The sequence below is a fragment of the Protobothrops mucrosquamatus genome, unplaced genomic scaffold (assembly GCF_001527695.2).
Source record: "Protobothrops mucrosquamatus isolate PMUCROS unplaced genomic scaffold, P.Mucros_1.0 scaffold2484, whole genome shotgun sequence".
Taxonomy (NCBI): domain Eukaryota; kingdom Metazoa; phylum Chordata; class Lepidosauria; order Squamata; family Viperidae; genus Protobothrops; species Protobothrops mucrosquamatus.
The window spans coordinates 52,072-67,609 of NW_015388552.1; the positions used below are offsets into that span (position 1 = coordinate 52,072).

A 15,538-nucleotide genomic window follows, 5' to 3' on the forward strand; every position below is an offset into this window, starting at 1 on the left:
CGGACCCGATCCGAGGGGGCCAGAGTTTCGCCCCCTATAGTCAGCGATGGAATCAGCTGACTATGCCGAGGCGCCGGTAGCCACAGCCACTCGGTCTTGGACGGGTTGAGCCTGAGTCTGTTCCTCCCCATCCAGACCCTCACGGCCTCCAGACACCGGGCCATCACGTCAAGGGCATCGTTGGGGTGGCCCGGGGTGGTTGCCATGGATACTGAATATTAGTATCCTCTTGCATCTCTGTTGGGCCTCATAGTCAAGAGATAGAAAGAGATGGTTTCAATACACCAGATATTAATCTGCAGAACCATACTTGCATTAATTTGGATTCTTTAACTTTAGGATTTTTGCCAATTATAAGGCGAAGGGGAATTTCTTTCAGTTACCAGTCCCTATGCAGGAGCGTTCTAATTTTTTATGGTAGTAAAGTACAGTAGTACATTATACATAAAGATGTTTTTATCTTGGAATTAATTGATTTTAATATTGTAATGTACAGATGCACTTAGTAGCTTAATAATACATTCCCCAGAAAACACCTCCAAATTTGAAAAGTCAGAAACCAGTATCCCATTAGGCTTAAGGAGCTACTAACAGTAATGAAAAATCAATCAATCAAGTGCTCACTGAAACTCTTTGTATACTGTGATTGAGCTGACTTCTCTACCCACTGAAAACATGGACAAAGATATCTTTCCTTTAAATGCTATTTAACTCACAGTGTTCAAATTTCTCCTGTTTAACATGTAGGTAAAACCAAGTCATAACTATAACTTGGCTTAGGGTAAGGTGGGAAAATGGGAAACTATTACCATTTGATAATGTTGACTGTGCTGACAATATTCCAGCCGTTCTGACCAAGGTTCTTCTGGAACTGTCTCAGAACATCAGCTACTTTTGTTCCATGAGTTAAATGAACTTCCAGTGAGTCTTTTAAGAACAAGGAAGCCTGGATTTTGATAATTTTGCAAGGCTGAAAGAAAGGGACGGTAATAAAAGAGAGATGAAGAAAGAATAAAAAATGAATCCAAATGCCTGTAACAAGTATGGAGGTATATTGGAGTTATTCTTGCCTCCAAATTATCTGCTGTGTGTACACCTCCAGACAGTAAGAGCAAAGGGTAAGATTGCCATAAAGCAGGGATGTCAAACTGCCGGCATGGCAAAACTGCACCCACCCCATTGCTGGCAATGGAAAAAAAGTAGTGATACGTTGTGACACGTCACGTGACGTTGCGAGTTTGACACCCCGCCATAAAGAAATAATGATTAAAACCACTTTTTTCACATGTAAGAGAAGCGGTCTGAGTGCCTAGATCTGATAAAACAGGACTGCCCCCTTGTGTTTACATGAGGGAAAGGCCTTTCTTTTCTTGAAGGAATTTGTCACCAAAAAACACAGCCCAATTTCTTTTTCATCATGCAGGAATCACATGAAAGAAACTGCCTTGCAGGATTTTGACGTTCTTTTGCACATCAAAACTGAATGTACAACCCAAAGCCTTTAAAAAGTCACTTCAGAAGACAACAAAGTTATGCATGATTGTAACAGTTAGGAGAAGTAATACTGTGGGGCCATCATTTCATTTGTGTACATGTCTTGAATGTACTATTAAATCAGCCTCTAGGTACTCCTTGACTTACGACCACAGCTGGGATTAGAATTTCCATTGTCAATCACTGCAGTCATAGGTTGAGTCATCATGTGATCAGACCCGAGTTTATGACCATTTTACTATGGTTGTAAATCAAGTCACATGATTGTTAAGTGCAAAGCCATGTTAACCAATGGCATTTTTTTTTTTTGCCAGAAACCAGCAACAAACATCGCAAATTGTTATCACTTAACTGCAAGGTAGTGTAACTAGTCATAAAGGTGAACCGGTTGCCTAACATTCAATTTGCAATCACATGTTGGTTTCAAATTCAAATTTAGGTCATTACTGACCTTTTCAGAATCCATAATTAATTCAAACTGTTGTTAAGCAAATAGTCATAAGTTGAGGACCACATATATGGAGTTAGAACAGATGGATTTCATTTCTACCTTTTCCAGCTCCCCTCCTGTTCTCCAAATCATCCATGCTTACAATTGGATGCTAAAGCCCTACACATTCCAATATGAACAGATTCTCCCTATCACTTTCATTCACCAAAATTATTAGGGAGGATAGGTAGCTTTAGTCCCATTTATGATGTCTTAGTGATACAAAGTGGCTGGACAGAGAAGATCTCACTCACTTCAACATTGTTCTTTTCTGTCTTTTCCTTGTCTGCATGAATCTTTTTTAACAGATTCTTGATCCTCCTGTCGTAGAACTGATACTTCCAGCTGCTGTTCTCATTCAGTTTTCTTATTTGAGTTACCAAGAAAGAAGGAACCTAAAGCAAACATGAAAAATGACAAGTGTGCAAACTCTCAGTGATACAGTTCATTCATATGAGAAATCTCCATGAAATCATTCTGAATTATCTCTTGAAGATGGGAGAAACAAACAACCAATGTGTTTTTTTGATACGTTTAATTACATCTACTATCACCCTTTATAAGTCCAATTGTATCAGCCATTTGGCATTGGAAATTTCTTGGTTGCTTGAAAATGATAGTTCTTAGATCAGAGTTATTTATACATGAAGAACGATTTTGAATCTAAATAATGGAATTTGTAAATACTGTTAGCATGAAACAGAAAGTGAAAAGAGGTTATTTTAAATACTAAAAGTATCCTTTTAATCAACACTTTTCTCTTTATGGAAAAATATTACATTAAGTTTTTGCTAATGATAATTTAAGAATGACTTGGTAAATAAAGTTTCCCCTAACTTACAGTCCAGAGCAAAGCTTGATAATGGATCATCATTCGAACAATATCTGCTGCTCCTTCTGCCAGCTGCTTCTCTTTTCCTTCTGGGATCTTGCTTGGCAAACTCTTGTGCATGAAGAGGTTTGGAGCAATCACTGTGGAAACATTCCAGAGGCTCATCTTGTTTTTTCTTTCTCTGGTAACTACCAGCTTAAGGAATTCCAGTAGTGCCTGAGAGAGGAGAGAATTATTTGATTCCAAAGAGACTGAATATTAAGGACTGCTTACTGATGATACGTATCTGCTGCCCAAATCTGCAAACTGAGCCGAGTGAGTTGTTCAGTGTTATGATCCTTCTAAAAAGTTATGGGAGAAATACTTTGCACATCAAAAATATTTTGATGTCTGGGCTTTGAAGTCTTTAACTTGTATGAGTTAGCAGAAATTCCTAACACTTCTGCATTACTGGTACTTTCAGAATTTCAAAGCATGTGCTATTTCCTAACAGGCAGACACACTATTAAAGCACTATTTTGAAGCTATCGTGAAATTTTATTTCATTAAGTGTGTTAATGAGCTCATTCTTGAAAATAAATGTGCTCTGCAACACTAGAATTTCTGTTTAGTTTTTATTTTTAATTTTTTTTTAAAATCTCCTTTTGATGGGGCATAGAGTCTAGCAGATACCAACAAGTCCTCATCATTCTGGCAAAATAATGTCCACTTTGTCATAAAGAATAGAAAGTGACGAAACAATTGAACAAAACAGCAACAAAAACCTGCATGCAAATTTGTGAAATTTTTAAAACAATTATGAACAACGGGCTCCTCCAACTCCTGAACCCTAAGCCCCATCAAGCAGGTCAGTATACAAGGGTGGGGATGATGGGAGTGGCATTCCCACAATATCTGAAGTAGTACTCATTGCCCATCTCTTTTAAAAGGAATCCCTTCCGTTCAATCCTATTATAACAATATCAATAAGAAAGTGGCTGGCTGGGGAGTTCTGGGAATTGAAGTCCACACATCTTTAAGCTGCCAAGGCTGAAAAAAACCAGACTGCCTAACATTGCAAACATAAGACTTTAACAGCTGGAGAAAATTGGGAATCTGAGACCTTATGCCAAAAAATAATGTACTGCACTACCAAGCTACAGCTTTTATTTAGTGATTTATTGCCATTGAAAATTATTCAAGTCATAGCTCCCTAGGTAGCATTTGCCTGATTACCTTCAGGGTGTTTCGGTTAGGTTCTGGTAAAATCAGTATGAGCAGATTGAGAGCCTGCAGCCTCTGTATCAAATCTGTGATATCTGTAGTAGGAGAGAACAATTGCATTCCTTTTGAGAATTAATCCTCAAAGACTCTGATTCTGAACAGCTAGTTGCTCCATTTCACGTATCTCATATGAAAAGCATTCAACTTGACCCATATAGGAAACCTAAGCCTAAGTGATAGGAAACTGCTATCATGGGAACTACTGTAGTTATTCAAAAGTGTTCATAAACAACAGTGTTTTCTATGACTACTTCAATTGCACCATCTGAAAAAAAATCATGCCAAGGTTGAGTTGCATCTTCTTCCAGAGAGCTGTAGGAAAGTATAAGTAGAATCATTAAGACTTAGAGCAGGCATGTCAAACTCACGACGTCATGTGACATCGCGCGACGTATCGCGACTTTTTCTCCATTGCCAGCAATGGGGTGGGCGTGGTTTCGGTATTTTGACATGCCTTAGAGCAAGTGAAGCAAGAGGGACACGTGTGTGTGTGTGTGTGTGTGTGTGTGTGTGTGTGTGTGTGTGTGTGTGTGTGTCTCAGAATGGGGGAAGATTTCTATTCCCAAAATGGCTTTACCATGATGGGTGTGGACAGGCACAAAATACCCATTTATATAAGACTGTAAACTGACAGCTTATGCTCCACCATCTTCTTTAACACTCCTACCAGGATCACCTTTATCATCCTAGCTTTCTTTCTGAAGGTTAGGTGAGCCTCTTCTGAATACAGCTCTGGGCTGTAATTTTTATTTTTTTATTTCATTTTTATTTTCTTCTGCAGTTCAGAAGGAACTCTGAGCTTATGATTCTTGGAAATTATTATGCTCAGCACTATTGCTTTGTTTTGAGGCATATCATCACCCTTTTTCATTTTTATTAAAAAAAAAATCTAAGTGTACAATAAAATCAAGTGGAGCAAGGAATCTAGGAGGTAGCAAGATGATGCATTTACTGCTAGCTTATATAAAAGTTCTCCTTATGACTGAGCAAGAAAATAGACACAGACAGCTACAGAACGTGTCCAGCAACACATCCATTACAGCCTAATGCCTTCCCCAACAAGGGAGGAGAGAAAGAATGAGTGCTGAAGGCTAGGAAATCTTCTCTGCTTGGCCTAGCACTTACTCTGCACAGCTGCAAAGGCAGGCAAGTATTCTGCTGTTAGAAGAGGTGTGGGTAACTCTCGAATAAATCTCTTCAGCAGACCAGAGACGTCATTTTGATGCACCTCATCCCACCGGAAGAAGCCAGTGTAGAACTCATTTTCCAGTTTTTGTTCCAAACACTAATGCAAGGGGAAGAAAATGAGGAAAGGGAAAGAGAAAAGAGATGCCTTGATGTTAAAAAGGGTTTAGAGCAGGGATCTCCAACTTTGGCAACTTTTAAGACTTGTAGACTTCAACCCCCAGAATTCCTCAGCCAGCAAAGCAAAGCTGGCTGAGGAATTCTGGGAGTTGAAGTCCACAAGTCTTAAAGTTACCAAGGTTGGAGACCCCTGCTTTAGAGTATTTGGCTAAAACAAACCCATGGATGAAGGAGAGAGAAATGTGATCTGCATTAACAGTATGTCTGCCTTAAAATGCAACTACAGAAACAAACAATGGATGGATGGATCAACATTTAGAAGTGAAGAAAAACAATAACTTAGCATTTTCCTAGTGACAAAATACAGTACCACAGCTTACAAACTGAATAGCTGCTGCTAAGAGATGGAAAGCTGATTAGAATTCCAGTCCACATTGAATACATCACAATGATTTACTGCAGCAATAATCGAAAAGATTGTTTTTAAAATGTCTCTGAATATAGCAAAAATGGCATTCTTTCTGCTTGCTGCTGCCATCTTCTGGTCAGGTGAGGAATACAAATTCTCAGAGCAAGGAACTCCTTTTTGCTTTTAATCCAAGATGAAATAACAAATGTAAGCATATTCTCTGATTGTATTAAGTCGTGATTTGTTTTACCTATTATTTGAAGTGGCTTTGCTTATATGTGACAGCTAACCATGGCTTATAAGTCAGATGACCAGCTTTGATAAGCTAATATCAAGCCAAATACAGTTAGGCTTAAAATAATGAGTGAATGAGTTACTGTGAAGTTGAGACTTCACTTTGTTGTGAACAGATAATAACATTTAATAATATTTTTTTTACTTTTTAAGCCAATATAACCCCTGAGAAACCAACATATTTCTGACATCTTTGCATCTTACAGAAGATTCCAGAGCACTGCAGATTGCAACTGTAATGGGAAGCAGACGTGATTATATTCTTCTAAAATTCTGTATGATGTGCCAGACATCTAAGACTATACCTAAAGAATCACACAGAGCTAAGGCTTAACTACTGCTTGATAAGTGATCAACGTGTACACTTTCTTCATGAACATAAGAACCAATGTGCTGTTTACTATATTGGATTCAAAAGAGACAAAGAGAAAATATTTTCTTTTTCTCATTGAGGTTTTTATTCTAGGGGACTATCACTTGCATCTTTGGATAGAATTCCTTACTCAGTTGAACAGCTGAAAACATGAGCAAGTATACCAAGAGTCTTGTGCATTATATTTTTCCCCATCTTCCACAGGCCTTAAAAATAAGGATACTAAGGCTACTGATTCATCATTTTTATAAAATGGCTTCCTAAACACTTAGCAGAAGTATTCTAAAGAACAATCTAGCAACCAGGAATTGCCTGATAGTCTACCAAAAACTGTCCAGTAACGCACGGATGGACCATGGTCTGCATTCTATTTACTTTTATTTAGATTTCATCTATGATATTCTTCTACATATACTGCAGGTCAAATATTCTATATGAAGATTGCCCAATAAATTTCAAAAGAATTCCAGAGGAAACTGAATTAAAAGCCATAGCAATGTACCTTAATGCGAGACTGGGATCCTGAAACTCTCAGGATTCCTTCTGTATCCAGCCCTTTCTTTTCCAAGCATGAAAGCAACTGTGAAGCAAAAGAGCAAATCATCATGAAAAAGCAACAATACTGCAGATAAATTCAAAACACAGAATTGATAACAACAGAAGATATAAAATGAACTTACCGCTTGCAGAATCAGTGGAACCCTGGTGTTTGGAAGGCGCTTTTGATCATTTTCCAGCAAAGTGCCAAGTGCAACTCCAAAAAGTTTGTGGTCTGCAATGAAGGCAACTATATTTAAAACTATTTCATCCTCAAATAAAACAAAAACTTGAACAAATAATGACAGCTTAGTAGACCATAGGGAAAAACAACTGTACTTAAAACAGTAAGACCATAACGTGATTATGATGTCCACCAATTCAGCTTTCTCTTCTGGTTCTGTAGCTCTGCCTGCCATTCGCAGGTTGCCTGTTTCTTTGATGGACTTTACCCTGGACTTGCCTTGAACCACCATGAAACAGGAGAGAAAATAACTTTGAAATTAACATCAGCTGTGAAGGCTGGGAATATATCAAAAAACAGCCACCACCCATGGACTATACTTCTGACTCAAGATAGAAGCTTTATATGGGCAAGCAATATTATGAAAATATTGTGAATTTTTCACAATGGCACATTCAAGAAGGAGAAAGAGAAAAGATTTAAGATCTAACCATGAGCTACAATACCTATGAAGGCTGATAGAGACTAGACTCCAATTGAGCTGGCTCCTTGATGTGGTGGCAATAATGGCGAAGGTATGCCAGCAATACCACAGCAATGGTATAAGCAGAAGAATCATGGCTGCAGTTATTACTGAACTGGCTAGTGAATACTGAAGCATGCAGAAGATGCAGCATGGAGACTTGTTGAAGGCTCATTTCCTGGACAAGAAACCCTAGTCAGGTGCCAGGAATCTGAGGTTGAGGAGTTGGGACAGAGAAGCTGGACAGATATTCTGAATGTACTGAGGAACAGACAGACTGCATTTGGGCAGATTACCTTTTATCTCCTCATCTATGTATCCTAACCCAATCACTCTCATAGAGCAATTCATCCTACAAAAATATGTTCTTGTTTTTTGAATAGGATTCTGTTTCCCCCCAAAATCAACTGTTATGTGATTTAGTCTCCAAAGATATCATAGTGACATTCAAACAGCAGCAGAAATTACATGTACCAAATTTGCAGATGTATTATATCTTCCAAATCACAGTGGCAAGCAGCTTTCAAATAAGTTTTCCCATTTGTCATCTAGCAATTGTACCCTGCCTTCCTTCCCAGCAACTTCAGGAAACACACATTATAGGTACCATAGAAAAAAAGAAGGGGAGTAAAGAACAGTTTACCTGATGACTTTCGTTTAACTGCCTTGTTCCTCTTCAGCTCTAAGCCAACAATATCACAAAGTGCGGTTAGTTCAATGAGTGCTAGGGTAGGAATTTTCTTCATGTCCTGCAGAGACAGATCTTCTGTCCTGGTTACTCCCAGCCTCCCCTTGGGGATCTTAAACTTCTAAACCAAGGAATCAAAAGAGGGGAAATTAGTGTGACATCTCAGGGTCCATTTTGTAACTCTGAGAAAACTTTTTTTTCAAAGTAATGAATAGATAAAAACTTAGAAAAAGGATGCGCAAAACTTGATTGCAACTCAGCAATGTCAAACTTGATTGCAACAGGCATGTCAAACTGCTGGGCCGTGGGCCAGATGTGTCATGCCGAAACCGCGCCCATCTATTGCCGGCAATGGGGGAAAAGTTGCAATTCGTCGTGCGACGTCACGTGACTCGCGAGTTTGACATGCCTGTTCTAGAAAGTTGCAGGGGCAACCTTGTAATACAGTAAACCCAAAGATGCTTTTTCATGAGGCAACTGAACTTCCTTGTTTTTGTTTTTCTTTGAAGATGTTTTGCTTCTGATCCAATAAGTTTCTTCAGCTCTGACTCAATGGTGGGGGAATGGAAGGATTTATACTCCTTGCAGGCAGCTATCCAGTCAGAGCTGAAGAAGCTTCTTGAATGAGAAGCGAAACATCTTCAAAGAAAACAAAAAACTCCACTTGCCTCATGAAAAAGCATCTTTGGGATAACTATGATCTGGATGACTGAGAATCTCCACAGATAAATAAAGTAATAAAATTGGTTCCCCCCAAAATGGGGAGCAGATAGTTTCCAGATATTTCTGTTGATGTTCTGAAGATGTTTTGTGAATGAGAATGGGGGCAGACACCCTCAGAAAGGCAAGCTACTACCATTCATTAATGGAAGTCCTGAAATCCTATTTATGACATTTTGCCATTCAGCCATCAAATTTCAGAGTTGTAGGAGTGGTCACAAATGGGAATACATTCAGCCCATGGGATGGTCAACCTGGTTTGAAAACATTGGAAGCCTTACAGGTAAACAACTCTCTTCCTTTATTCTCCTGGATTCCCTTGGGAATGATCCTTTGAGCAGGATCGCAGCCTGCTCTGAATAGGCAACCTCAGTGCTGAATAATTCTTCTCTCACAGAATCTCTCAGTGGAGACTGAAAGTCCGGGATTCCCACTGGATCTAAAAGTAAAGGATTTTGAATGAAGAAAAGAACATAATAAACAAGAAAAAAATATATACTTCTATCTACTGACTAAAATCAGTCTACAGAAATACAGATTGGCTTTTAAAATAAATGGATCCCAGGGTCCTAAAACCAAGAATCAAACAAATTTAAATAATCTAGGTTTTATTTCCAGAATAAAGAGGTTAAATAAAAGCTTTATATTAACATACAATCCCAAAACTTTAACTACGCCCTTTTCATTTCAACATCCAGTTATCTTTGAAGGATTTCAATACTGTACATGCCGCTTGTGTGAATCAGTATTTTAATGAAATTATTTTGTTCAATCAGTTGAGCTCACTCAATAATTTTATTTCCAATAATTTTTGTCATAGCAACATTATATATCACATAAAATTTGCTCTTAAGAATTCCAGCCAGATGTATGCATTCACTAAAGATGCAACAATTAACTAAGGTCTGTGTGTTCCCACCTAGCTGGTTTTAGCTACTTCAGTTCCTCGTTTTTTATAACTTAAAAAAGCAGTATTATTTTGTGGGGAGGTGGGGGAGTTGCAAGAGTACATTGTGAAGGAGAGGGCTAAGCCTTCTCCACTGGGATGTTGATGTGATCACTGTATTGGCTGGAATTCAAAAAATTCTAAAAGCCCAAACCCTAAGTGCTACAATCTCCTCCTTTGCTTTCCCTTCCTCCAAAACTGATGTAAGTTTTGCATACCTGAACTTAATATACAGTATTGTTAATCAAGCTACAGTATTTTAACTCATATGATAAATATGTTTGCAGGAGTAAAAATAAATTTATTTTATCTTGCATCTAACTCTTGCATTTAAAAGCTCAGCCTGGCTGACCTCAACAAGCTAAGCAGCTTTTACACTTCAGACTCTTTTAGTATTTGGATGAGAGGCAAATGACTTGTGTGCTATTGCCAATAAAATCAAAACATCAATATGATTATCACATTGCCAAAAATCAAGCTCAACTTGAAGACTTAATTATTTAACTGAAGCTTTTAGATCCTCAGTTTTGCAAATTTTAAATTCTTAGAAAAACAAAAAAGAAAAAAAAGAATATTGAAATAGAAGAAAGTAATCACCACCAAAATATAAATAGGTTTTCTTTAAATGCAATGCGTGTAGTTTACATCAGAGATTTTTCTAGTCAGCCTGGTTGTTACTAAGAGGCCCAGGATGGAGGTACTCACACTGTAAAGCTTTCATACATGCTACAATAAATGGGGCTGACAGAACTTTAAAACAGAGGAAGAAATCTATAAGAAATTATGTCAGAAGAATCACCTTAAATTTCCTGCAAACATGATGTCATACCACACTATTTGGAGAGTTACAAAACTATAGTCAGTGTACAAACACATGGAAAAACCCAGAGTTTCTGCTTTCACAGCAAGGTACAGAACATGTGGCAATTTGCCAAAGACCACTTTTGTAGGGAAGAATTTAGGGTGTTATTTTTACCCTGGACATAGCTCCCCAAGAAAGTGTTCCCCAAACCTGGATAAATTACCCAAAATTGAACAAAAGTGGTTTTTCTTTGGGCAGCCACTCTACAAACCCATTACTCTTCACAACAGGGACAGTTAAATTGACTTAAAGATTGCCATATGGACTAAAATATACTATATCTGAAAATCTCCCAAATTATTCCTATTAAGATGAAAACTGATACAATTATAAATGGTAATTTGTTATTGAAATGACATGATCGATCAATGATACTGTTTTTATAATATAGGTAGTCCTCAAATTATGATCAATTGTTCAGAGACCATTTAAAGTTACATTGGACTGAAGAAAGAGACTTAAGACCATCTTCAAAGTTTGCTAAGACTTTCTGATAAGCGGTTTTGGGTAACAAAGGAAAAAGGTTGGGAAGCATTGGCTTAAGGAGGTAAAATGAATGCCTAAAATCTTGCAAATTCTTACGAATCCCTGAAATTCCTGAATCCTCCTTTCGAATCCTCTCCACTTCTAGAACACGATTCTCAACTGTCATTCAAAGCCTGGTGTGGCACTTTAGTTGGCAACAGCTGCATACTTTTATATTCCTAATTTCTATTGATAGCAACGCAATAATTTTCTTACATTTCTGAAGGTTGTTAGATGATGCAGACCTGCGGTGACGTCGATCCATTTCAGACTCCATCACTGGTTCAGTTTCCTAGGCGGAGAGTGCAAGAAAAGCCAGTAAATTCACATATCACATTAAACCATGGCTTGTTTTAAGCTTGCATTCTAGCACATCAGTGGACTTTTTTATGTGTAATCTACATAAGTAGCAAGTGTATTGTTTTGATTGCAGGCTATCCCAATACTGAACGTAAAAATAAAACAAATGAAAATGTTTGCAAAATGCAATATTTACAATAATTGTATTTTTTTTAAAAGTCAACTATGTATAAAACACCTAGCTTACAAAGACTGATTCACATATTGCATTAAGCCAAATTTGAGATTAAAATGCAACTTTGTCAGTGCAACACAATGGAGATATCCCCTCAAAATCAAAATTGATTGTCAACCAATAATTAATCATTTCTAAGGAGGTTCATGAAATTTTATGAAAAAAAATGGATCTTGATGTGATTTTTGAAGCCCAGCAGGTGGCAGCATGTAGCTGACCTTAGCTGATTTCAAAAATGATTTCATTATTTCAAAGAACAGGATAGGGAAAAAAACCACTTGAAAATTCTATCTTTTTACAGTATCTAAGTACCATGGAGTGATGCCCTTCACTTCAGTTATTTAAAAAAATCATTCCAGTATATATTTGGGGGTTTTCAATGATTGTCTCAGTTGCTGTATCTGAAACAAAAACTAAGATTCACAGCTAAAACCCAGTTCATCTGTTGTCAGATTAATATGGTCAAAGGTCAGAAAGCAAATATTGCAGGCTCTAAGAGTCAGAAATATATATATATATATATTCTTTAAATGAGAGCAACAGATTTGGGATACCATCATGGTTTTGGTTTAGAGCACAGCAAGGTTAACTGTTAGTGGTGAAATCCTACCAGCTTTCTAATGATGAGACAATAACAATTACTCAGTACAGGTAGTCCTTGACTTACAACCATTCGTTTAATGACTGTTCAAAGTTAAGAGACTTATGACCAGTTTTCATACTTATGAGCACTGTAGCATCCCATAGTCACATAACCAAACCTTGGATGCATGGCAAACCAGCATGTATTTACTCGGATTGTCATTTGCAACCTTCTTAGGGAGTTTCTGACAAGCAAAGTCAATGAAAGCCAGATTTGCTTAACAACCACATGATTCACTTAACAACTGCAATGATTCATTTAGCAACCATGACAAAAGGTGATAAAATGGGGCACAACACTCTCAACAACTGTCTTGCTTAGCAATGGAACTTTTGGGCTCAATTTTGGCCGTACGTCAAGCACATATTAAGAGGCTTGCACGGTCTCTCTCAGTTAAAAGTTAACTGTTTGCCTGGGGTACAACATTAAGAAAATTACTGAAATTGCTAACAAGGAAAATATCCTCCACATTTAATCAAGAAGCAATTTGATGGTTTTGACCACTCAAAATTAGCACGTTTTTATGAAAACAACTTATTTAGATTACACTTAAATCACCCATTCTCTAAAAAATATCTAAGTGAGGTTAATTGATAGGGCTGCAAAGTTTGATAAATTTAAAAAGAGAATAAAATGCGGCGGGGGTTTTTGGGGTTTTTTTGAGGGATAATTCTAAATTGTTGGCGTTAGAAATTGGGAACATAAGAGCTGATGCAAAATGAGCATGTAAAGGAACGTACCCCAGACTCAACTACTCCAAAAATGTCTCTGACATCACGGATAGGCTGCTTATTTTTCTTCCGTCGGGAGCGGGTATAAGTATCCAACCTTCGCTGCACAGCCGCGGCCTGAGTCTTGGTCAAAGTGGACAGCAGGACAATGTTGCTATTCTCTTCATGGTCCTCCATTAGGTCAGAGAGTCCTGCATCCTGCAGCCATTCAGCTTCAGCTTCTCCCTCTGAGAGGCAAGGAAGAATGGGAAAAGCGAGGTCAACAAATAGCATAGCACTTAACTATTCAAAGAATGAGTTCACACAACATTATGAAGCCTGAATCTGGGTCTATAAAACACAACTGCTGTAGTTGCATAAAATGCTATATTATTGGTTAATGGCTCATGCAACCTGAAAAGACAATAGCTAAATTGTCACAACACCTAGAGCTACAAACAACCCAATGCCTAGTCTAACATTCTGTGTTCTGTTCTTCAGTCACAGAATAATTCAGATAAATACAATTGTAAAAGCTAAACAAATGTATCTTTAACCAAAGATATCTTAAGAAGCTCCTATTATTTCCCCTGAATGATAGGGCTGAAAGGGCCCAATGGGCTTGCTTGTGAAAACTCCCAGTCCTATTTAAATACCCATCTATTTCCTTGAGTCAAGTCCTTCTAATTTATGAGGATTTCAAAACTGACATCCATGCAAAACAGATAAAGACAGGAGTAGCACGTACACATTTCTTATATTCTATGCTCAGCATTTTTCCTTCATTTCTTTAGCTTTCTATGCTGAAAGCACATTGATTTGAGATGTCATCTATCTCAATTAGAAAACTATTTTTTAAAAAATTGTTTCTGGATAAATAAAGTTACTTTACAAGGATTTTCATCATATTCCTTACATATTTGATTATCTTTGCAAAATCTTGTTTCTCCAATGCTCAGTTCCGTATTGTTCTTCTTTATGTATTTGTACATTTTTAATCCTAAAAAAATTCTTAGTGAGCTACTATACTTCAAGGCTAATGAATTAATGCAATATTTGTTCCAAACAACACATTCCTATGATGCACTGATATGCAGATGATGTTGCCATTTCAGGTTATGAAATGTCTGCAAGCAAACAACGAAACTCAGAGAGCACCAGGAACTCCACAATACACATTATTTCTGAAGTGCATTGTTTACAACATTATTTTCTCGGTGTCTTTCATCTTTCTTCATAGATACACACGAAGAGCTATGAAAACCTTTTTTTTTCTTCATTTTGACACTACATGAGTAATAAAAAAAAATTCCCAGCAAAAAAATTTTCAGTTTTTCTTAGAACAGAGTTGTTTTCTGACACATTTCTATTTCATTTTTCCTTACATATAACCAGATATTCAGCATATTTAGGGAAGCAGAATCTGACATCTATTTATAGCCCAACTCTTCTTAGCAGACTTCTCCTGCTGAATTGAAATGCTGTCCACCCATTTTTGAGTTGGAAGAAAACCACATGTGACATTTGCTATCCCTACAGTTAACCTCTGTTGCCTCTGTTCCAGTTACTGCCAAATTCTGACTTCTTTCCAAGATAATGAGTGATGAAGCCTAATAGATATTACACATTTACTCCCTTGGATGGCTATCATAAAAAAGAAAGACTACACTAATATCAATGCAACTGAGTTAAGACTGTGTCACTTATAGACTAGGAACAAGAGAAAGAAGACAGCATGGGGACATGGCATTCCCTCCCCCCGCCAAAAAAATCAAAGTTTGTTTGTATAGCAATAGCACTTAGACTTATACACTGCTTCATAGTGCTTTTACAGCCCTCTCCAAGCAGTTTACAGACTCAGCATATTGCCCCTAACAATTTGGATCCTCATTTTACCAACCTTGGAGGGATGGACGGCTGAGTCAACCTTGAACCGGTCAGGATGAAGCACCTGGCAGTTGGCAGAGTTAGCCTGCAATACTACATTCTAACCACTGCGCCACCATGGCTCCAGTATCAGGGATAGGTGAAAGTTACTTTCAATCTTAATGAATCACAAACTGATCAAACAAGAATTAAAAACTATACATTGTAGTTTCATAATTAAAAAAAAATCTGGTTCTCCTGCCCTGGAGGAGTTTACAGAACCAGCATAGCTCTACAAAGAATCTAGGCTTAGCCTGGTATGAATTAAAAGTATAATAT

General features: G+C 37.5%; 1 protein-coding gene across 1 annotated transcript in view; it reads right to left on the reverse strand.

Annotated features, from left to right (window-relative positions):
- Nucleotides 1–15,538, reverse strand: part of ARHGAP40 (Rho GTPase activating protein 40) — a 35,051-nt gene that overhangs the window by 6,269 nt on the left and 13,244 nt on the right. The window contains exons 3-13 of the mRNA XM_015825101.1: nt 13,364–13,581; nt 11,662–11,737; nt 9,394–9,551; nt 8,348–8,513; nt 7,141–7,232; nt 6,963–7,040; nt 5,205–5,364; nt 4,032–4,114; nt 2,826–3,032; nt 2,239–2,379; nt 810–970 (exon numbers count right to left, since the gene is read on the reverse strand). Of these exons, the coding sequence (XP_015680587.1) occupies nt 810–970; nt 2,239–2,379; nt 2,826–3,032; nt 4,032–4,114; nt 5,205–5,364; nt 6,963–7,040; nt 7,141–7,232; nt 8,348–8,513; nt 9,394–9,551; nt 11,662–11,737; nt 13,364–13,581 (1,540 nt within the window). The remainder of the gene's footprint in view (nt 1–809; nt 971–2,238; nt 2,380–2,825; nt 3,033–4,031; nt 4,115–5,204; nt 5,365–6,962; nt 7,041–7,140; nt 7,233–8,347; nt 8,514–9,393; nt 9,552–11,661; nt 11,738–13,363; nt 13,582–15,538) is intronic.